At 46.3% G+C, this 22,391-nt stretch overlaps 1 protein-coding gene and 1 long non-coding RNA gene across 4 annotated transcripts; one reads left to right on the top strand and one right to left on the bottom strand.

Annotated features, from left to right (window-relative positions):
* Positions 1 to 1,273: 1,273 nt before the first annotated feature.
* IRX5 (iroquois homeobox 5) lies at positions 1,274 to 5,018 on the bottom strand. The gene is made up of 3 exons (XM_053953073.1): positions 4,606 to 5,018; positions 2,958 to 3,363; positions 1,274 to 2,704 (listed from the first exon to the last, which is right to left on the bottom strand). The coding sequence occupies exons 1-3, from the start codon at positions 4,852 to 4,854 to the stop codon at positions 1,938 to 1,940; spliced, it is 1,422 nt and encodes a 473-aa protein (XP_053809048.1). The 5' UTR covers positions 4,855 to 5,018; the 3' UTR covers positions 1,274 to 1,937.
* A 1,209-nt stretch (positions 5,019 to 6,227) lies between these two features.
* LOC128793703 (uncharacterized) lies at positions 6,228 to 21,665 on the top strand. 3 transcript variants are annotated; one of them, XR_008432870.1, is made up of 8 exons: positions 6,228 to 6,966; positions 7,584 to 7,639; positions 8,108 to 8,233; positions 11,832 to 11,924; positions 12,656 to 12,820; positions 13,027 to 13,158; positions 19,314 to 19,446; positions 20,343 to 21,665. It is a non-coding gene; the product is annotated as an uncharacterized LOC128793703 (long non-coding RNA). The 3 variants fall into 3 exon arrangements; XR_008432868.1 differs by lacking the exon at positions 19,314 to 19,446 and having other exon boundaries at positions 6,234 to 6,966; XR_008432869.1 differs by lacking the exons at positions 11,832 to 11,924; positions 19,314 to 19,446 and having other exon boundaries at positions 6,238 to 6,966.
* The last annotated feature ends 726 nt before the right edge of the window (positions 21,666 to 22,391 follow it).

The following is a 22,391-nucleotide window of genomic DNA, read 5'->3' as shown; positions in this document are numbered from 1 at the left end:
AAATTCCCGTAAAATGTAAATATGCATGAATAAACATGTTACAGCTAATAAATAGCTCTGACAAAGTTGAAGAGATTACAAAATAATTATCTGGCTCGTAAAGAAAAAAAAAAAAATCCAAGCAAACGGAGGGGTGTCTCGGCACCAGCCCCAGAGGTCCCAGTCATACTCCCATCACATCAGCAGTGTCGATGTCAGTGTACAGCTGACACCCCCAAAATCCACACTGAACAAGGAGGGACCCGTTCCCGAAGCCGGCTGCTGGAACGGTCCTCGCCGTTATTTCTTTGCAGGGGACCCGCGCTGCTCGGGCAGCCGCACGAACGGGAACTGACTTTTGGTGGGAAGTTCCGCGCTGGGGAGCCCCTAATCCGCTCGGGGACCTGCTTCCCCCTGCCTCGGGCTGTGGAGCGGCAGAACGGCGCGGAGGGGGCTCAGGGCGCTCTCTGTCCTCGCACCCAAGGGACTTCTGGTGGCCGGGATTGCCCCGGTGGCGCGGCCCCTGTCCCACCATCAGCCGCGGCTCTGCGGCCTTAGCGCGGAGCGGAGCGCGGCCCCGCGGGACTCCCGCACGGCCGAGCGGGCGGCGGGAGCCAAACCCGGGCCGAGTGTGACACCTACCTGCCAGCGCCGGGAGCACCGCGCCCGCGGCCGGCCCTGCGCGGGGCTGCGCGCCCGCGGGCCCCGCCGGGACCGCCCCAAGCCGCGGGCCGGGGGCAGCGGTGCTGCGCGCCGGGGCTGGGGAGCGGGGGAAGGGAAAGGGGCCGCGGCGGCCCCCGCCGCACCGAGCGCCTTTGCCCGTGCAGTCGGCGGCCCCGGCTGCCGCCGCAGCACCGCTGCTGCAGCGACGCGGGCTAAATCTGGCAGAAAATCGAACTCATTAGCAAAGTTCACCAGCTGATTGCTTTGCATAAAACACGACACTGATTGGAAGTAATTAGGTTAAAAGATGGGACTGCGCTTCGATTTGGTGTTTCTAACAAGTGCTTTTGTGCGTGGCCTGATTTAAGCCTTCACCTCTGGGAACACAGCGTCCCTCCCGCACCCGGCCCCGTCCCGCTACCGCCGCCGCTCGCCTCTCCTGGCCCCGCGGGCGGCTCTTGCCTCCGGAGCCCCCCGACCTTTTAAAAATTTCCTGCCACTTCCAAAAAGGCTTCAGGTACTACTGTGAGGTCCTAAATGGAGACCCACGTCTGTTTTCAGACATGCTTTTATTTTTCCGCAGCTATGCACATATCTCCCCGTTGCAAAAAGAGAGTGGTTTTGATTCTGTTAAAAATCTCTTTTAATTAAATATTTGCATTTTACAAAGGCGGCTGCAGGTTTGGGGTTTTTTAAATCTAATACGTATAACCTATTTCCTTTTTTTTGTCTCGTTTTTGCATTATAGTTTAACTCACACCCAAGGAAAAAAAAAACAATAGGCATAAAAAATTAAATTAAACTTGTATATATATATTTTAAAACTATGAAACAATTCGGAAAAAGACACAGAAATGTATATATTTATATTACGAAAACAACATTAATGCCTGTACAGTTGTCTTGATTTCATAATTTACTTCAAAGATACTGTATTATCAATTTAAATACAAAAAAGCTACATTAAATATACAGAATAAGATTTAATACAAATCTTTCTTCTTTGTGTGTGTGAGAGAGAGCGTGCCACTCGTTTGCTTTTCACTTGCTTAAGACATTTCTGGGTGGTTTCCACCCAGCCATTTCAAATAGACTCTATAAACTTTTGAAGAGGGTGCTGGGAGGGAGGGGGGAGCTGTTTTTTTTCTGCTTGTTTTGTTTTTCTTTTGGTACTGGAAAAATAACTGCCAAAGCAATTTATTATTTCTCTCAAATAAATTAAAAAAGGAGAAAAAAAAAAAAAAAAAAGGAACAAAACCACAGTCCCAGGAGGGGTTAGGGAGGAGAAGCCGATATTAAATGTTGGACATACCTTTCTTCAGTTCGTAAGGTGAGTCTTTGCAAAGGTCTACTTGGGACTGGCTCCTGATCATTTTAGTGTCTTTAGCCAGGCTCTCGGCTCTGCTGAGGACAGTCTGATTTAATCCATTGAAGTGGGCGCCGGGGGCGGCGGCGGCGGGGCCGCCGGCGGGGTGCCCGTGCAGGGCCCCGAAGGAGCCGTAGTTCGTGTAGCCGGGGTAGAAGGGCGCCGTGTAGTAGAGCGGCCGGGGCAGGACCGCCCCGTTGGGGAAGGGGCACTGCGCGGCCGGCGAGCGCGGCCGCGGTGGCGAGCGGGACGGGCCGCTGCCGCCCAGCACGGCGGGGCCGGGGGGTGCCGCCTCGCCGCCGGCCTCCTTAGCCTTGTCCGCCGAGGTGGCGATCTCGGCCAGCGACCAGAGCTTGGGCTTGGCGAGGGCCGCCTGCTGCGGCGAATGGATGACAGAGGCGCCGGTGGCGGCGGGCAGCAGCGGGTGCAGGTCGGCGGCGTGCGGCGGCCCGGCGGCGGCGGAGGGCGGGCGGTACGGCGGGGGCTCCTCGCCGCCCGCAGGCGGCGGCCCGCGGCCCGCCGGACACGGTCCCAGCGGGGAAGCGCCGGGCGCCTTGTGGGGGACGGGCGGCCCGTCGAGCCGCTCCTCTGCTAGCTCTTTGCAATCCGAGTCGCTAAGGCCGCTCTCGGCCTCCCGGGGGCCGGGGGACTCCTGGAGGCGCTCGCAGCCCGGCGCTGCCTTGGGATCCGCCGCTCCTGGTAGGGGGAGAAAGGACAGGGGTGGGGGGGCAGCTCTCGGTCTCGCCCTGCGCCCCCAAACCCGCCCACCCACTTCGCCGCCCACCCTTCGGTCCCCGCCGTGGCTAGGCTCGCTCCGCTGCCCGCCGGCTCCCTCCGCCCCGGCTGCATGCTCGGGGGGACAGGCCGCCCCGCCACCGCCGCACCGCACCGGGCCGGGGGCAGCCCCGAGGGCGCGGCCGCGGTGGCCCGGCCGAGCCCGCTGTCCTACCTGTGTCCGGAGTCCCGGGGTCCCCCTTCTCCTCCAGTTTCTGGGGCTCGTCCTCGTCGTTTTTCTCCAGGTCGATGTTCTCCTCTTCCTCTTCGTCCTCGCTGCGGTTTCTTGGGGTCCAGGTCATTTTGTTCTCCTTCTTGAGCCGCCGCCGCGCATTGGCGAACCAGGTGGAGACCTGGGTGAGGGTCATTTTGGTGATGATGGCCAGCATGATCTTCTCGCCCTTGGTGGGGTAGGGATTTTTCCGGTGCTCGTTGAGCCAGGCCTTGAGGGTGGCCGTGGCGTCCCGCGTCGCGTTCTTGCGGTACGCGGGGTCCCCGTAGGGGTAGGAGCCGAGCGGCGCCGCGTACGGGTGGTACCCCAGGGAACCGGCCATGCCCGGCGTGTGGTCGTAGGGCGAGCCCTGGGGAGAGAGGGGAGAGCGGCCCGGCGGGGCGAGGTCAGCGGCCGCGGGGCGGCAATGACAGGGCAAAGGTAACACCAGGGCCTGCCCGCAGTCCCTGCCCCGCGCCCCGCCGCCTCTGCCCCGGTGCCGGGTCCTGCCCGGCTTGTCCCCCGGCTCTTTCCCGGGAGGAAGGGCCCTGGGGGCTCTCTGGGGCCCGTAGTCTCCGACCTCAGGAGACCACCGGCTGCTTGCAGCAATCCAGCGGTTCTCCCCCAAATGCAGGAGAGGAAAAGCAAGTGGGCAGCGTGGCGTGGGGGTGGACAGCGGCAGGGGAACCGGAGCCTTCCCCCCCAAGCGCTGCGATCGCGGCAGACAACCTGCCGGGCCCAGGCGGCCGGGCGGGCTGGGCCGCTCCTCCCTGCCCAGGGACGGGAGGAGGAAAAAAATAAAAGGAAGAAAAAAAGAGAGAAGAAAAGAAGATAAAAGAGGGGGAAAAAAAAGGTAGGGGGGTAAGAAGGGCAAAAATAAAAAGGCAAAAGAAAAGAAAAGGATACAGAAAAGGGAAAGAAGGAACTGTAAAACTCTGCCCTAAACACTGAGGAGAAGCTGAGCCAAAGTCGCCGGTTTTTGAGGGGAGCTGAGGGGCGTTGGCTGAGGCCGCAGCTCTGCGGTGTGGCTGTCCCGCACTCGGACTGGCCCCGCGGTGCCCCGCGGGCGCGCACGGCGGCGCAGTGCCCTCCCTTCCCCTTCCCCTTCCCCGCGCAGCCCCGCGGAGCAGCTCGCGGCCATGGGATTAGAGCTCTTCAATATTTAAACCCAATTATCGCCGTGCAGGGGAAAGTTGCCTGGATTTACCACCCGGATTTCTCCCATCGTCGACCTGTCCTAAGTTCATTCCCTTTTCAATCACAACGAGCTAATTGTTGCAGAATTATGATTGTGATTGGTGTTGTTTATGCATTTTTTTTTTTTAAAGGGAATGAAACCGGTCCCCGCCTGCCCTGGTCCTGGTCACCCGGGCCGTGCCGGCGGCTCCCCCCGCACCCGGCCCTGCCCGCCGCTGCCGCCAGCAACAGTGTGAGGCAGGGCACGGCGGCGATGCGGGAAAGTTGGGCAGCGAGGCGGGGAGCCGCGGTCCCTTTTGTCCCCGAGATCTCAAAAATAAAATGGGAACAAAAAGCAGGCCTGTGAGGGGGGGACAGGAGCCCACGGGATGCCGTCGTGCCCGGCGCGGTGTCGGCTGCCCGCGGCTGCTCTTACCACGTAGGAAGTGAAGGCGGCGGCGGCGGCGGCGGCCGGGTCGGTGCCGTACTGGAGGTGCGAGTTGTAACCCGGAGAAGGGGCGGTAAAGGCGGTAGATCCGGCATAAGGGGAAAAAGCGGAGCCCGAAGAAGATCTCCCAAGTTCATCGGTCCTGGGTCCGGAGATCACGCTGGTGCTGTACGCCGGGCAGGAATAGAGAGCCAAGGACGCTGACGGCTGGTACAAGTAACCCTGAGGATACGACATGGCCAGGCGCGCACATATACCCGGGAGCCCAAGGCGCCGGGAGGGAGCCGCCGCGCTGCCGGGTTGGGGCGGCTGCGGCCGGGGCTTCGCGGGCGCCTCTCCGCCCTCGCCAGCTGGGCAGAGGCGGCACCTTGCTCTGCGCCGGGGCTGCTGCTCCGCTTTCGCCTGCAGCGGGGCACCGCTTCCTCCTTTTTCTCCCCCCCCTTGCTTTCCCCTCTTTCCCTCCCCCCCTCCTCTCTTTCTCTCTCTCTCTCCTCCTTGCACTGGGGGGCTTTTTTTTTTTCCCCTTCCTCCTCGCTCTCGCTTTCCGAAGGGTCCTGCCAAGATGCTAAGTTGGAAATTGCAGCTCCTGACGCCTTCAGCACGGCCCGGCGAGGCTCCTCCTTCGCGGGGTGTTGTCAGTGGAAGGACTGGCAGGACCCCGCTGGGCTGCCGCGGCCGGGCCCAACCAGCGGGAGGGCTCCGCGCTTCCCTGGCCCTCCCCAGCGCTCAGAGGCTCAAGTGCGCCGGCTCCTGGATTGCAGTCACCTCCGAGCCATTTAAGATCAGCTCCAACTTTCTGCATGTGCTAAATACCGTGCGGAGCCGCGTTGCGCCGGAATGCAAGCCAATCAGTATATGAAAAAAAAGTAGATCTTTAATAAGATTTATTAGCGGCCCGGCTCCCCCTCTTCACAGCCACCCCTCCTCGTGCTCTCTGCCCCTGCCCCTCCCTCCGCTAAATCATTGGAGGTGGGATATGCGGCGGACTGGTGGTGCTGTTAGTTTTGATTTTCTTAACAAAAAAGGAGTATTTCGTCGGGGAAGAGCTGCAGCCCTGTCCCTGGGCTGCTCGGCCGGTCACTCCCGCGGGCAGGGGCCACCCCGCCACCGGACCTGTTGCGGCGGCTGTGCGGGCGGAGCGGCGGCGGGGGTCCGGCCAGGAGCGGGGATCAGCTTCGCGGAGGGCTCGGATTTAGTCTTTCCCAGCGCCGGCCGCAGGAGACGGGCGATCCGGAGGGGAGCGGAGGGGGCTGAGATGGGTCCGCAGACACCGCTCAGAACGAGGGTTTGCCCGCGGATCTAAGGAACGCACCGGGTATCCTCCCCCCGCCCTCGGCTCATTGAAGGGTCGAGGCGAAAGCAGATTAAAACCATATGAACCGGGATAAATCCCTGCCGATCAGAAGATGTAATCTCCTGTGATTCCACCAGATATATTTCCCAATAGAAACATATCCCGATTTATTCCCTTTTCGCATTTTTTTTTTTCCTTGCGGTTGAGGAAAGGAGCTGCTCCAGCGGCCGCGGATTCCCGGCCATCGGGATCTGCCGTACCTTTCTTGGTCGAGGGAGGGGGGGGATAGCATAAGATTTATATTTTCAGAATTTATTTTATTTTGTAACTTTTGCATTTCCCGACCCTAATGCTCTCGCCGCGCTCCCCTGCGGGACGTACGCGGAGACGCAAGGAGCAGGGGTGTGTTTTAAATCGGGCAGGCCGGGGCAGGAGCTCCCCGTGTCGCCGTGGAGGCGACACCGACGCCGCCCCTCTTTCTCCGTCCCTCCCTCCCTCTCAGGGCTCCGTCCCGGCGGCAGCATCCACAGCCCCCCAGCCGGGCGCAGGCTGGGACTTGCCGAGCGGCCGCGCTGCAGGGCCGGGGCTGGGCGGGAAGGGCGCTGTCCCCGCTGTCTCTGGGGGCCACGCGGCAGGACCGAGGCCGGCAGGGCGGGCGCTCTCGGTCGTACAGCAGAGTCACCCACCGTCCCCTGCCCTGCCCTGCACTACAGTACCCATCAGGCCGCGGCCCCGCCAGGCACGCCCCCGGCCGTCCCGGCGCATGACTGGCTGTTCCCCCGCCGGCGGCGGGCGCTCCGCTTCTTCCACGGGCCCGCGGACCTGTCCCTCAGCGCGGGGTGTGGAGGGGCGGTGGCAGCACGGGCGCGGTTGCGGCGGAGTCCGGAGGCGGCGCTGACAGGACGGCGCGCGGAGGCGCTGCGGGCCGCGGCTGCAGCCCCCGGCCCGGAGCAGCCCGGCTGCGCTGAGCCCGGCCCGGCCCGGCCCGGCCCGGAACAGCCCGGCTGCGCTGAGCCCGGCCCGGCCCGGAATAGCCCGGCCCGGCCCGGCCCGAGGTGAGGGAGCGGGGCCCGCGGAGCCGCTCGGGCGCTCGGTGGCGGCGCTGCCCCGCCGCGGGGCGCCCCCTGACGGGCGGCGCGGTTCGGCCCCGGCCCCGGCCCCGCGCTGGTCCCGGCAGCGCCGGGCGGGACCGGCGGGGCCACGCCGGGATCGGCTCCTCCTCGGCGCTGCTGCTGAGCCGCGCTCGGTCTGGCCGTTCCCTCCTCTATCCTCTTGCATTTCCCTCGCCCCCCGTTTTGTTTTTTAAATTTAATTTTTTTATGTGCGTTGTGCGGAATTTCGTCTCTTTAAACTCCATGTGGTTCTGCCCCGGTAAACGGGACGCGTCCATCCCCGGCTCGCACGCTCCCTTACATGCTCAATCCACACAGGTGTGCACTTTCATCAGTTTTCAACTGCACGATGTCACCGGTATTTGTCCCCGGCTTCATTATAGCGATCGCTCTGGAGCACTGCATTTCTTTCTCCACTCGAAAGCTCTTCTGTCATAATCCTCTGACAATCCCCCTTGTTCGGGGAGTGAGATATCATCTGGTCAAGTTTTATACATTTAACATTCATTTTATATGTGAGTAGAATAACTAACTGCTTTTCCGTGCTCCTTTCTTTGTAGGAAGAAGCAGAAGTTTTAACCATCTTCCCATGGCATCTGACTTTTTTGAAGAGGAGGTAAGGTTAACGTCATGTAAAATTACCCTCTTTATTTCTGATGTTCCACTAATCTTTCTTCTGTAGGCATGCATTTTGGAAACTGGTGAGTTCATGCATACTTTCATGCCTTGCAAACATAATACCAGAGCTGATTAATAAACGGTAGTGATAGGACTCTTATGCTGTCAGGATTGTAAGTGCCTATCAAGCTGACATTCTCACTACATTATGCCACTATTATATTCTTTGCAGTTTTAAAAGAACTGTAGATAATTATTCAAGATATTGAAACATTTAGTTTATAGTTCTATTGCTGTGGTTGTCACCTTCACTTTATATCAAATTTGAGACTCATTTCTTAAGGATGTCTCTATTTTCTGCTTTATTTGCACATTGATAGCTTTACTGAATGACTAGTCATAGCAACTTTTTCCTCTGATAGCAGCATATTAAAATGTGAAAGCCTAAGACTAATCTGCTTTGCAGGACTTTTCAACCACTTGATGGAAGGGAAATAAGAAGTTCATTTCAAGACTTATGTCGTTCATCAGTGCTGTTAACAAACGTGGGGCTTGAGGATACATTTGCTGCTTCTCTGCATTTTTGCTGAAGGTACGTGCATTTGAAGGTATGGACGAGTTCTTGGTATTAGGACTTTGTGTATTTTGCAGCTGCCAATGAAACTATAACAGTGCAGGTTGATATTAAAATTCTGGACTTCTTATATTTTTCTCATAATTTTTGGGGAGATAAATTGTTAATGCAACAGAAAAAAACCACTTGCCCTTAAAATCTTATTTAACAGTGGGAAAGATTTACAGGCTGGCTGTGCACTGTTCACATTATTTAAATTTAGGCATGTGAATTTAGATTCAGCTTCTATAAATAAATAATTAAAATCCATGTTTTTATAGCCTTCAGTCTGATAGGTTGGTCCTGCAAAGCTGTTAAAAGGGTCTTTGGCTAGTTTAGTAGTTGGACTCCAGTAGGGTTTTCGGTATGAGAGGAACAAGGACTTAAGATGACTGCACAAAACGTGACCCAAAATATAGCAACATTTGAATTTGCATATTTGTCTTTTCTACACTGGTTTCTTTTGCATGATTTCATTTAGCTTGTGCAAACAGGGTACAGCGTAAAATGACTTAATAAATCAGTGCATGAATGTACAGTAGGGATCAGCTGAGAATATTTTCTTTCTGGGAGAAACAAATGGAAAGAGGCAGAATGATCCTGAAAGTAACAGCAAACTATAGTTTAAAAGTACAGCTATTGATAGGCTCTAACTGTAAGTGGTTTGGTTCCAGGTGGCTTATAGTGAATGGAGTTAAACTTGGCTATCTTGAATATGATACACTTTAATTTAATTAATTTAATAGCTACTTTCTGTTGAAACTTTAAAATCTAACGATCCTGTTTTTATTGCAGTCTTTAAAGATCTAATCGTTCTTCTGTGTGTCTGAGATGTAAAACTTAGTGCAAGGAGAGGCAACAGATTGGTTCCGTCATACGATTTTGTTGGGTTTTTTTGAGAGTACTTAAAAGATTATGATGGATAATGCTGTCTTGCCAAAGAATGCCGACACAGGTGTTCATCATTATCTTAATTAAGATCCTGAGAAAATGTCATCTTTCGGCATGAATTATGAAGGGAGATGCATTAGGAGATCATTTCAACTTTTTTTTTTCTTTTTACAGGGGTAGATGAGAAGGAGGCTGTTTTCTCAAAACCTTTTTGATATTTCTTTATCAGAATAGCTGACCTTAGACACTGAATTTGTTTCTCCAGTTCAATTTGGGACAATATTACCAAGAGATCTGTATGTAATGCTAAAGGGAATCCTCTTAAAGAAAAAAAAATTAAAGTAATTCCCCTACAAGATACCCTGTTTCATTTAAAGCTGTTCTATTAAAAAAAAATAAACCTGTGAGACTCGGATGGTAGTGGAAATTGCTGCTGGAAACATCTGATAAGAAATGTTTCATACAGTATATTTTAAAGTATTAACAACTCATAAGAGAAAAATAAATAGACGTGAATATTTGTTTTTGTAATTAGGCACAAAGAGAAAAATCTCTTTCTCATCTTTGCACAACCATAGAAGTAAAACTAATTAGTGTGCAAAGAGGAGGGAGGGGCCTGTGTCTTTCTAAGTTAAATCAGTACATTATTAACTGGGCAAGAGCTAAAAAAACACATGTAAAATATTTGCTGTAAAACTTAGGGGCCCTTTCCTGCAGACACTGCTGCTGCTTCCCTCAGGTACAGTGCTGGGAGTTCCAGGTCAGGCAGTGCAGTGGAAGAGCCAGTGTTTTGTGGCTCTTAGCCTGGGTAAAGGGGGAGCTCTCTGAGCAAGACACTCTCAGCTGCTCTGTTGTTTCTTCTTCCTGCATTTCCTTTGCCTGAGATGCTCCTTGTTCACACTCTATGTGTTTGTGGTCTGAGAGCAAAGTGTAAACTCGTGAACACCTAGAATTACTCTTCTGTGCTAGCATTTGGGTATTAGGTAGCTTAGGGTTTTGCTTTTCTCTCCAAGCCTTTCTATTTTAAATCACTTATTGTCTGCTAAAAGAAGCCTGATTATCAGTTCCAGGTTTGTTTTTTTTTTAAATAAAAAATTGCTTCAGCAGCATTTTTATTATGTGGAATAAAATACAGAAGTGCAGCTGACACATCTTTCAAGCATCTAAATATTGTACTGAGCATGCAACTCCAAAAATCTTGACAGTGTCGTGGGAGAAGCTGAAACTGTATTTCAGTTTTCTTGAAGTTTCCTGTAATTTACTTAAATGGCATTATTTGCTTGAATTTGTTGGCATAATATGGACTAAGTTAAGAATGTCTTTAGGATTTATTTTACTTACAGTTCCATGGACATATGCAGAAAATAGACTCCGAGTGAAACATTAAAAACTGCTTTCTTTCATGTCTAAAATAAGTTTTTCACTTAAAGCAAGCCACATCTTCTGTTAGTTGGCTCTTACAGCAAATGAGGAGCAGCTCAGTGGTAAGGGTGGCTGTGGCTCCCTGTGCTGTTTTATGGGATGTACATGAGCCCATAGCTTCCCTCATGGTGGCAAATTCTCTTTTGCCTGCAGGTGCTGCAGCATGGTGAGAGCTCCTGTAGCTGGAATCTGGCCTTCAGTGTGGGTGTTAGAGATGAGTGTCTTAATAGCAGTGTTGTGTTCCAAAGATTTTGTGCTTTATCTATTTTACTTACATATATTTGCAGTCCTTATGACTGGTGTTTGCAGGAGCTTAGCAGTACCTCTCTGAGGAGAAACATGAAGCCAGGTAGCCTTTCTGGCCTTACACCCAAGGAATTCTTTTTAACATTTCATAATTTCTGGGGTTTCATTAACATTAGAGCTTCTTAGTCTGTATTCCTTAATGTGGGTCGTGCAGATGTAGATGATTCTTGAAGCTGTTTTTACAGATTAAAGTGAATGTATTTGTAGAAGCAGCATATTTTTTTTCTTTTTTTTATTATTAAATCATTGCTTGAGGAGAAAAACAAACCAGTTGGACTTTTCAAGGTGAATATGGATCACCATAAGAGAGTTTACTGTACTAATAAACATGTGACTGATTACTCTCCTGCTCTTCCCGAAGGAGATGCACCTTTCTGAGCAGTTTATTTTTTCCCCACAGAGCAAAAAAGAGCTTTTTCGTCTTGTATGCACATACTTTTCACAGTATTTTTTAGCATTTCTAGTGTAGATGAAGAACACAGCATTTACCTCTGAAATATTCTCTGCTGACATCTACAGAAATTTTCATGCCCTTCAGATTTAATTTTGAGTAAAGTAATGCATGGTGTAATATGTAGGTCCTGTGTTTTCAATTAAGCTGTATTAGGTAACTATGCTTTTCTTTCATATCCCATAGCAAAGTATCAATACCCAGATGGCAGTGTGCTGGGATAAAAGATAGCTACAGGCTTGGCTGCTACTGTAAAGCCAAGAACAAACATTTTAGCCCCTGTGATAAATAAAACCCAGGTTGAGACTCTCGGCGTATTGGAGTTGCACTAAATAATTCTACAGTGCTGTTTATTACTGGTTTCATTGGATAATATGCAGCTGTAAAACCTGCTTGAAGCTTTTATTAAGAATACTCTGTCATTATAAAAAGGTGCCTACAACTTCTTTATGATATTGGCAGTGCAGGAATTGCTTTGTTCATGCTGACTTTCTGGCTTTTATCTAGGAAGGACCTTGCTGTCTCCCAGCTCCTGTGGGCATTAGGTTTCATGAATGTCTCTGGGGAAGAGGACAGCTCTGTAGAGCCTAAGTTTCAAAAGTAATTTTAAAAGTATTTTTTTCCTTTATGCTTTTTCTTAAGTTTATCTCAGTATTTAATTTATTGCTTCAGTTAAAGTTCAGCTGATATTCCCTGTAGTATACACTGTGCTACTGTGTCCCTAAGTAAAACGTAAGCTGAGGTCATCCAGGTAGTTCTTTGAGAGGAGGCTGCAGAAGGGTGGAGAGACTTTTAGACTGGCTGAGAAGGGATGGGAAAACTTAATAGCAGGCAAGGGGCTAGACCTGGGTTTATTTTCTCCTTGCATTCCTGGCACATCCTATGGCCTAGATTTGTTCATGTAACCTTTGCCTCAGTTTACCTAACAGGAACTCTGCTTGTCTCAGAAATGTTCAGATGTAAATTGGTGTCCATGCTCATATAAATGTTGTGCTTTTGAGCAAGTGATTAATGCTGTTACTGTTTCATTAGCTAAATGCCATTAACCTGCCCCGTTCCTCAGATCTTTGATTTCCATAGGCACCTGTTTGTGGTGCACCTCTTGGAACATGCAGGATTGAGCACCATCCAGTGGGATGTGGCACTAACATAGTGTCTGTGGGATTTAACAAACATACTGGATCAATGGGTGGAGAAACCCTTGCATTGCTCAGTCTGTAGTCCTTGTTTGCCAGAGAAACATGCTGTCTGAATTAGTGACAAACACTGTATTTTTGTTCCATCCCCCATTCTCCGTATGTCCCTTTTTTTTTTTTTTTTTGTCTTTCTAGATCGAACCCGAGAGAGAAACAGTGAGATGCACAGTGGGGAAAATGAACCCAGCAGTCCATCCTATCCTGTACCTGCCTGAATATGGAAAGAGACCTAGTACAAAGCCAGAATGCAGCTGGGCTTGCAATATTTTTAACCATATTAAGTCCTGTTCAGAGTTAATGGTAAGTAATCTGCTATGAGTATGATATGATTCATTAAGCAAAGCATTGGAGCAGGGGCACTTTCCTTTGTGGTGTTGGGTTCAGTCACTTACAAAATGCAGAACTAATGTTTCCAGATACATCAACTTTATTCCCATTTCTGTTGAGAAAATTGCATAGTGCATGTAATAAGTATGTTGCTTTCTTTCTGTTTTTGTTCTCTCCAGATGAGCTCAGTGAGATGGTCTCAGCAATGTTGAAGAAGGGAAGGACAGAACTGGAAGGCAGGAGCTGTTTCAAAGCAGGATTCTTCACCTTTCTGTAATGCCCAAACATGAAGACTTTATAAACTTCATTAGGTAAAGTATTGCTAATAGTGTCATATCAATAATGTTGCATGATGTAATGTGGCATTGCTATATTGTTTAGTGATCATGTGGAGCTGCATTAAATAAATGAACATATTCCAGTGACTTAAATGAACATTATGAGTGAGAGCAGTAAATGGAGAAGGTGGGTACTAGAGGAAATGCTAGTAGCTTTTTTAAAGCCAGTGTCTTTCTTTTTTCAGCTTTTTTCATAACCAGTAGTGCTTTTGTTTCTTGATAAAGATGGAAAAAAAACCCCATCTTTTCATTCAAGAAATTGAATCTAGTTCAACTTCTTAACCAGAAAGACTTCACAGTCCCACTAGCTGTTAGAGCATCTTAATGCTTTGTCCAGCAGGAAATTGCACTCATGGTGCTGACCTATTAACATCTGTAGTGCAGCAGCATGTGCTGCTCTTGCTCCTCAGGGCTTGTGAAATGTCTGCTGTGGCACAGCCCTCTGTGACCTCTTGCACTGAAGGATGGAATTTGTGAGTCCTTTTCTGTCTGGAGCTTGTGGGAGCTCGCTCCTGAGCCAAATAGTTCTGAAATACTGCAAAAAAAGATCTGACAGTGTTGTCTGGGAGATGTGACTGACTTAATTATTATTAACATTTATTAAGTGCCTTACAATGGAGTGGAAGAGCCATTGCCTTCCTTTTTACAAATAGGAGAACTGGCATGTAGGGAAGAATGAATCTCTTCTATCTTCTGCAATTCTTGACCCACCTAATTAGGTGATTGTCACAAGAAATGAGAAGCTGGCTCAGGGGAATGGCACTGGGGGAAGCTGCCGACACGTTCTGTGCGCGCCGCGCTTCCCTCACACAATGGCTTAGCGTGGGCTTCCCTCTCTGTGTCCCTGGGCCAGGGAGGAGATGTAAAGGGGCTGAGGAGCCTGAGGCTGTCTATTGGATAGCTTCATTATAGATCTCATCCAGGGAAAAAGTGGGGAAGTGCTACTCATTTATAGGAGCTACTCTGGTTTTTAGCAATTCCTCACCCACTGCCTCCTCCCGTTTCCTTTCACTTTCCTTTCCCCACAATAAGCTGATTTTCTTCATGGCTGATATTTACACTTAGTTAGACTCTAAGGCACTAACTGCTTCTTCTAATCTAAGACTTCAGTTTCTTTTTTTTTTTTTTTAATAATTTATTTTGCTGAGAAAGGGAATCTGTCCAGCTGCTACAAACAATAGTGGTTTTGATGTATATCAATAAAGAGTTAGAGATGTATGTTTTCCAAGTAGAAGATAAAGAGATTTAAAGCCTGCTTTAAAGGAAGGCAGACCTTGGAGAGGTTTACTTAGATGTACAATATGCCCTATTCTTTCATTTTTAAAAACAGCATTAAGGGTTTTTTTTCAATAAAAGAGAAAATAATTTTATCTTTTTGGTTGCATTTTTTTCTTAGTCTCACAGTTGCAAGATAAATATTCAGAATTAGGAGTTGCTAAGGTTAATGTGATTAAAATGAGTATGTGATAACGGGCTCTGCACATTAAAGATTAAGAGCTCAAATTATAGACTCCAGAGGGAAACATACCATGAGCATTTGTAAATTTTGTTTGTGCAAAAAATGCAGGCTTAGGCCTGTGGTTGCAGTTGCACGACAGTTTTATCCTGTTTTATCTGCAGAGAATTCTTATAAACACTGTAGTATTGGGGTGAAAATGTAGTGAGGTGGAGGGACAAATGAGGAAATAATTTTGGTCTAAACATTAGTGTTACTCTATAAAAGTAGTTTTACACAATTTATTCACATTTATAAAGGTCAGTTTCTAGTATTCTGAGTGCAGTATTTAATTCTTTATGTATAAATTGATCTTTTATACAGATGTAATTCTATATACAACATTTAAACTTTGAATGAAGTTGAAAATATATTAGCAATTAATTTATGTAGGTTATGCCTTTCTTTCCCATGTACTTCGCAGTGGTTCCTACCCTAAAGTGTGTGCTTAATGAAAATTAGATGTGAAATGTAATATGTAGAGGACAAAGAAGCATTGAAATCCTTATTGCTCTTAAAAAGACAATGGTACCTCAGATAATTCTCCTTTCTTAATCTCTTAAGAATTTGATGCATAATTCTGTTATGAGCAATTTGGAGTGAATAAAATATTTTTAGGAGTTGTATTAGTACCAGATATTATTTCTCACCTTATATGAAGCATAGTTTGGTTTTAAAATTTAAAATGCTTTGCATTTTGAGAGGCTAATTTATAGGCAGTCTTCCACTGAGAAGGAAAAGCACCTTAGACATTTGCAGAGGGGCAAGCCTTGTTATATCTGTGAAATTTGTTAATGTTACCACCATTGAAATAAAGTGTTTGTTTACATAACAGCAGTGGCATTTCTCCTCCTCTTCCTTGTGGTTTTGTCCAGCTAGATGTTATGAGTGGCAGTTGCAGTGACTGCTAAGTGTTTAAATGATGACACCATTATGTGAGGTGATTTTGAAATGAGAGATTCCAGCCAAGAATTACATCTGCTCTCATCTCCTTCAAATCATACTCTCTGGCTGTGCAGATTATGATTGATTTGTTTGTGACAGATTGCAGGAAACAGTCATTGATTTTTCAATATTTTACCTTAAAATTATTTACAGTTGTAACCAAGGGGAGGTATTTCCATGGGCTGTCAGCCCCTGAAAGACTGGGATAATATTCCCTGCTCCCTGACAAGACAAATTACCCGTAATGAGTGCAGTAGCTGAAGGGTATACTTTTATTTTAAAATATGTCAATAACCCAGTGACTAAACGAATATTGATTCAGCATAATGAAGCCTGAGTAATGTGAAAATGAGCTCTTCAAGGAGCATGGTAAAGACTTTCTTTTTAGCTTGTAGCAAGAAGCTTTTCATTCTTTACTGTTAGGTAGTTGAAATGTGCAATCTTAAACAAGTCATCCTTAAACATTGGTAATATGTGTAGTAATGTAACAAAAGAACTTCAGGGTTTTTTTCTGTTTATTTTTTCTTTTTTTTCCTCCAAGTTCTTTTTTCTTCAATATGTTCCAGTAGATCAAACGCATAATGAGCAAAATGCAAGTTATCCAAGGCAGAGATAGAATTACTATAGGTGTAAATATCTTTTGCAGTAATATTCTTCAGCTAGCCTAATGGCATTTTTAATGTGGATTCTGAATATGGGCATGGGAATATATCTAAATAAACTGTAGATTTAATTTCATATTATTGACTTTTTGACATACTGATGTGTGTTCTATGTGATCAGTCTAATATTCTTGTCCTTCAACAGTTTAGAATGGTTGGTTTATGAGCACCTAGATATACTGTAGTGTAAAACTTAGTTACCCTAATGCACATTTTTCTTTCCATAGCATATAACACTACATGTTTCTTACCATATGAGAATTCTCAAGCAGTAATTCATTTAAATTACAATAATTTATGCAGTGCCATAGGTGTGGTATGGAAAAGCATCTAATAGATTAATACTAATGTACTCAATTGTTCAGGGTAAGGATTAGATTAAGGACCATGTTGAGATACAATTTTTCTAAACATTAGAAGTATTGAACACTAAAAAAAACCCCACCCTATCATGTGAAAGGATCAATTGGTCATTTGTATTCAAGAGCATTGTGCAACATTGGGAAGGCTCTGCAGAAGCACTGGGTATAAATAGCCGTGTAATCCAGACACAGACAAAAAGATATTTTCTTGGGGTGTTTGTGTGTAATGTGTCAATTATGAAATAATGTCATAGCCAGAAGCATTTAGTGAGCATGTTTGGGCATGAAGACGACTTTTCTTATTTTCTGAGGACTAACTTCAATTGCATCCAACTAGCTTGTGAAAATCTTCAGAAGGATGTTTTCCTATCAGCACACAGGTGATTTTGTTTCCAAATGTCATTCCTTTAGCACAGCTAGAAACTATTTCAAGAGGCACTTGAGAACCTGTGGCATTGAGAGTTAAATGGCAACCCTGGAATATGAGATATGTTCCTGTTTTTAATTTGCTAGTTTTCAGAAAAAAAGTGTGATGTACGTTTGAGAGGGTTACAACTAAATAATTGTAGTTTTGAGAGGGTTTGTGCATAGCACCTGGGATTTCCAAAATATTGGAAAATTATTAATAAACTGAAATACATAGCTGTGACCAAGAGAATCTGGGGCTCTTGTAAATGTTACAAGAGATCTACAAATGCTACAGTGTTAAACCTTAACTTCCTGCTCAGTGACATTTTACACACTTCAGGTTCTCTGCCTGTTCTTTGTTTCTGTACCTTTTTGTTTCTTTGGCCAACAGCAGGAGATGGAAGGGGAGGATTCTTGTTTGGTAGCTTTCCCACAGTAGCAAGGAAGAGGGAGACTGTTCAGGGCTGGGTGCCAGCTCTGGTGTAGACTGAAGGGCAAATAAATGTTTGTTTTAACAACATCTCCTTTTCCTGAATAACACTGCGTGAGCTCATGGTACCAAACTGAGTAACAGCAGATCTCTGCTTGCAAGCCATTGGCATTTTTCACTTGCAAGACAGGCAACAGCTCTGGCTTTGCTGCCTTTCCCAAAAATGAGTTTGTTTGTTGAATATCTGGCATTCCAGCTGAGGCCTGAACCGTGTGCTTGGCACTAAAGGCAAATGGTGCATTTTTTGCTTTCTGTTTTAATTTGTGGTTGATACTGGAGTTGTCTGATGATGGTGCCTTGGAAGCTCTGCAGTTTATTCATACATCTTTCTATGTTAGAACTGTGACAATCGTTAGTCCACTTTCAGGTGGACTATGGGGGAGAAAACAAAAACCTAAGACAAAAAAAATCCTAAATAATTAATTGGTTAAAAGTTCTTGTGGCATTTGGGATCTCTCAGGAACAGGACATAAGTCCAATTGCTTTTCAGTTAGGTAAAAGTAGAAAACACTGAAATTAAGATCACGAGTAGAGAACAGAATAATACCATTTGTGGCAGAGATGAGGATATTGGTCAGTCATGAAGGGCTAATATTTAGGGGCTGTATGTCCCTTAGCACTCAGCAACTTGCAAATTTTCACCCATTTCAGTTAATTTCACAGTGAACACAGTGCATCAGTATGTTCTTGTATTGGGTGGTTTTGTGTAACAATTCAGTTCTTGATTCTATTATGAATAAAGTAGCAACCAAAACCAATGGTGGATTTCTATTTTTTTTTCCTGTTTACTTAGCCTCTATGTTATCTATCTGCTCTACAGACCAGCCAACTAAAACAAGTTTAGTTTAAAGTGAGAGAGGAGAGCGTGTTGATGTAGGTGATGGAAACTGTGCTTACTGGCTAAGCCTTCTCCATGCTGCCTCCTTCCCACTGCCAAATTACTTATTTGAAATCTAAGAACTAAGATGTTATGGAATCCAAATCAGAGCAGTCTACAAGTGGGCAGGCAGCACTATGTAGAATTTGCTCATCTAAATGTCATGATTACTTGAAACCAATCTTTTGTGCCCTAAACTACACTTTGAAGGGTTGTTTCTTTTTGTTTAATTTTGGGGGCAAATTATTGCTTTCCCAAAAGCAATTCCATATATGCAAATATTCTATTCTTCTGGAATGACCTTTTATGTACTAAAAGCTGTCAGAAATGCAGATAGTATCTCCAGTCTTTGGTGTGTGGTTTATGGTGAACTGTAAGACTGAGATAACCCTATAAAAATATGTGAGGGATCCAAGATGCTGTGAGAGTAGTCTTGCTTAACTGCAATGGTTAAAAAGGCATGTCTGACTTAATGCATGAGTGTTGAAATCAGTGTCTGGAATTATGGAAACAAGTTGAGAAACATGAACAGAATTGATTGTTGATTGTTTTCCTTTGTAAGAGCTGGGAAAAGATGTATTGTGATTTTCTATGGTTTTTAAAGGCCTTCAGTGTCTTTTTTTTGTTTTTGTTTTTGTTTTCTTTTGTTAACTTATCTTTTAATATGAAGTGTCATTCCCAAAATGAAGTAGTGTCCTTGGGCTGGTGGCAACAGCTGGAGTTGCAGAAATCATAAATAATTCAGAGAGGGATAAAGGGTAGGGGAATTTTTTTGTCATTTGAATCTTTATTATGTGCACACATTTCATTTTAGATATGGCATCATTTGAATTCATTCAGTATGATGATTGCACTGACCTGTCATATTTATTTTGATGTCCCTTCGAAGGACCATATGCTCTGTCCTCGGCATGAAAATGATGCAAGTTGCAAACTGAAAGGCAGCTCTGTTCCTGTAGGGATGAATCCCTCACTTCCCGTTGTCACGTCAGTGGATGTACAGCTGCACTGCAGTAGAGAAGGTGGAGTTGTTATGTCAGTGCAGTGACTAAGTGGCAGTGTAGCCTAGCAAAAGGTGGAAAAAAGGGCAAAACCCATTTGCATCAAGGTACTGTATGGCATTGAAAACTCAGCTGTCACTGAGGGCCAGTTGGTGTGGGTAGGCTGGCATGTGGAAGGTGGAAAGGATTAAAGCCAGCTAGAAATCTGCCAAAGTGGAGGTGTGCCATGGTGGCTTTAATGTGGGAATACAATTAATTACCCTGTATGTTGGAAGTGGGGTTGCCATGCACACAGCCTCCTGGGGTTGCATGGGACTTAGTCTGGATATGCCAGGCTCAGAGCTTTTTCTTTGCCCAATCCATGTCCTCCTTTCCTCTTGAAGCTGCTTGCTTAGTCAGAAAAAAATATTGGGTAATGTTTTTTTAGGGGGAACAGGGGAAGGAAATATGCAGTTACAGTTTACCTCTTCACTAATTCTGCTGTAACCATTGCATCTGGTCCTTCATTTATTTCGTTGGTATGTTCCTGTGGATGAGTGGTACATTTTCCAGAAGTTACAGGCTCAAGTTCAACCATGTCCCATAAGTAATGAACTGCATGATAATGAGTAATGTCTGGTCCCTATTGGCTAAGGCACTGGCTGGTATTAGCAATTCACAGTTGGTGGATAACAGGGCTCTGTTACCAGGACTTTGTTACTGTTACCTTTGTGGGTAATATTAACACAATAGGATTGCAGCCACCTGGGTATTTTCATGGTGTAAGGTGTAACAGGGAGCAGTGATTTGTATGAAGTACATGGTCCACTGTGCCCATGCCAGGGGCAGAAGGAAGCCAGTTAGGTGCAGGTTAGTGAAATACAATAACTGGAACCTGTGAATGAGAATAACTGTATGCAAAATTGTTTCTTTTCTAGATCCTGCCATCAATGACTGAGCCTCCCTGAAATCTTCTTATCAGTTACTGCCAAGATGAGAAGGATAACAGGAAGGAGGAGTGCTTAAGTGGCTTTAATGACAGTTAATTTCTTCTATTTATCAAATGACAGGTTGTTTTCTCCTCAAAACTTGATTATCATGACAAGAGGCTTTTGGAAGTCATCTTTGTAAAATAAAACTGACAATTTTTAGGCTACAAAGAGCTGTTGTATCTTTCTATTGAATGTTGTCATGGTAAACTGCTGGAAAGTCTTTATTTTTGAAGTAATTTAACTTGCATACTTCATTCATTTATTTTAATATCTGTTGAATGCCATGTGAAAAGTTTCTTGCCAGAATTCTTTTATTCAATGGAATAGTTATTGTTACAAAGCTCAATTTATTAATGTCTGAATTACTGTTGCTCTAGCCTCCTGCAAAAATGTTTCTTTTTAGTAATTCTTAAACAAATAAGGAATTAATTAGGTTTTCTCCCCTTTGTGTTTTGATCAGCATATTTTCCCTTTCAGTGAAAGTGTCTTCAGTTTTTGGAATGACACAACACAAAGAAAGGTGTTTTGGTTTTTGGGTTTTTTTTTCCCAACAGCACATGTCTTTTGTGCAATGATTTTTTAATATGTACACTGCCATGATACAATTACTGGAAGGAGAGAGAGAAGCTGTTGGGAATGTCATGTTATGCCAAATTAAGAATTATTAGCTCTTACTTTCTGTGCAATCTCTTCGACTAGAACTCGACCTATTGCGTCTGGCGTATACTTTGACTCTAGTGGAACTAATGTGTCCTTGGAGTAGCATTTCAGAGTAACTTCAGATTCATGCTTTTTTCACAAGTCTGCTTTAAACTGCTGGGATTAACTTCAGAGAAGGCGAGAGATACAGGCTCCTTTGTCAGCAGCTGTGCTGGTTAAAGAAGGAGGCTTCATGCACGCTTGCTTGCTCATTCTCTCCCTGCTAAGGAAGCAAACTGAACTGTTTCCCTGAGCACACGCAGACTGACTTCAGCCAAAGTTAATCGTGTTATCAAATATTAGTTATCCAGTGCCCTGGGTCACTTTGATGAAAGGACAGGGCATACACAGACCAGCTGTGCAGACGTCATGTCTGGGAAGGGTGGTGTGTTGACAGGAGTGTTGCTGAGGACTGGCCCTGGTGTGTCGCCTGTTCAGCAGGTGCAGTTACATCCCTTGGATGTGGTAAAAATTGGACGTGTTAGAAAGCTGTGCAGATCTGTCATGCATAATATTCACATTCCAGGGACACCCTGGATAATGCAAAATAAACTTGTGCTCTTTGACTTACTCCTTGTGTGTGCCAGTATGAGGGGAGAGAACTGGTGTGTGTGTACACGCCAGACACCTGTTTCAGGAAAATGTATCTGCTCAAGGTGTGGGAACGGTACAAGTGTTTCCATTATCTAGAGAGCACACTTCTTACTTTACTCATCAAAGAGGCTGCCTCAGCCAACACATGCCTCAGGAGAACTGCTTTTGACATGAGCTGCCTTGAGTGGAGAAGGGAGAACACCTCCAGCAGGAGTGGCTGCTGTTGCTTCTCTACAGTGTTGAATCAGTAGATGCTGGATTCTGGTGAGGCATCCAAGCTCTTGCTATTCCCTGTGCCAAAATTAGAATGGTATGGATAATCTTTAGTTCTCAAAGACATAGTGAGTAAAAGCAGTGCACTGAACAGCTCCTTCCACACTGACCCTTCTTGTGCAAAGGCCATGGAGTGTAGGTGCCTTCCTGGAGCCAGCTTGGGCATACAAAGAACAAGAGAAGTGTCAGAAACCTGAGAGCAGCAGCACTATTTGCATCTCCTCTTGGGATAGTGCCAGGTGAAAAGAACACAGTCACAGAAAGGACTGAGCCTCAAGCTCAGGTTGTGTGTAATCCATTATCTTTTATTTGTCCTTAAGGCAAAGGCTGAGGAATATGCAGTGGCCATATTGTACACATGGAAGGGAGGAAAATAAAGTGCCAGGTGTCTGAGGAAGGTGCAGGTGTGGCTCCAGGTGTGAGAGTTGT

The sequence above is a fragment of the Vidua chalybeata genome, chromosome 11 (assembly GCF_026979565.1).
Source record: "Vidua chalybeata isolate OUT-0048 chromosome 11, bVidCha1 merged haplotype, whole genome shotgun sequence".
Taxonomy (NCBI): domain Eukaryota; kingdom Metazoa; phylum Chordata; class Aves; order Passeriformes; family Viduidae; genus Vidua; species Vidua chalybeata.
The sequence above is the reverse complement of the archived record's forward strand: the minus strand, read 5'-3'. Positions and strand labels throughout refer to the sequence as shown.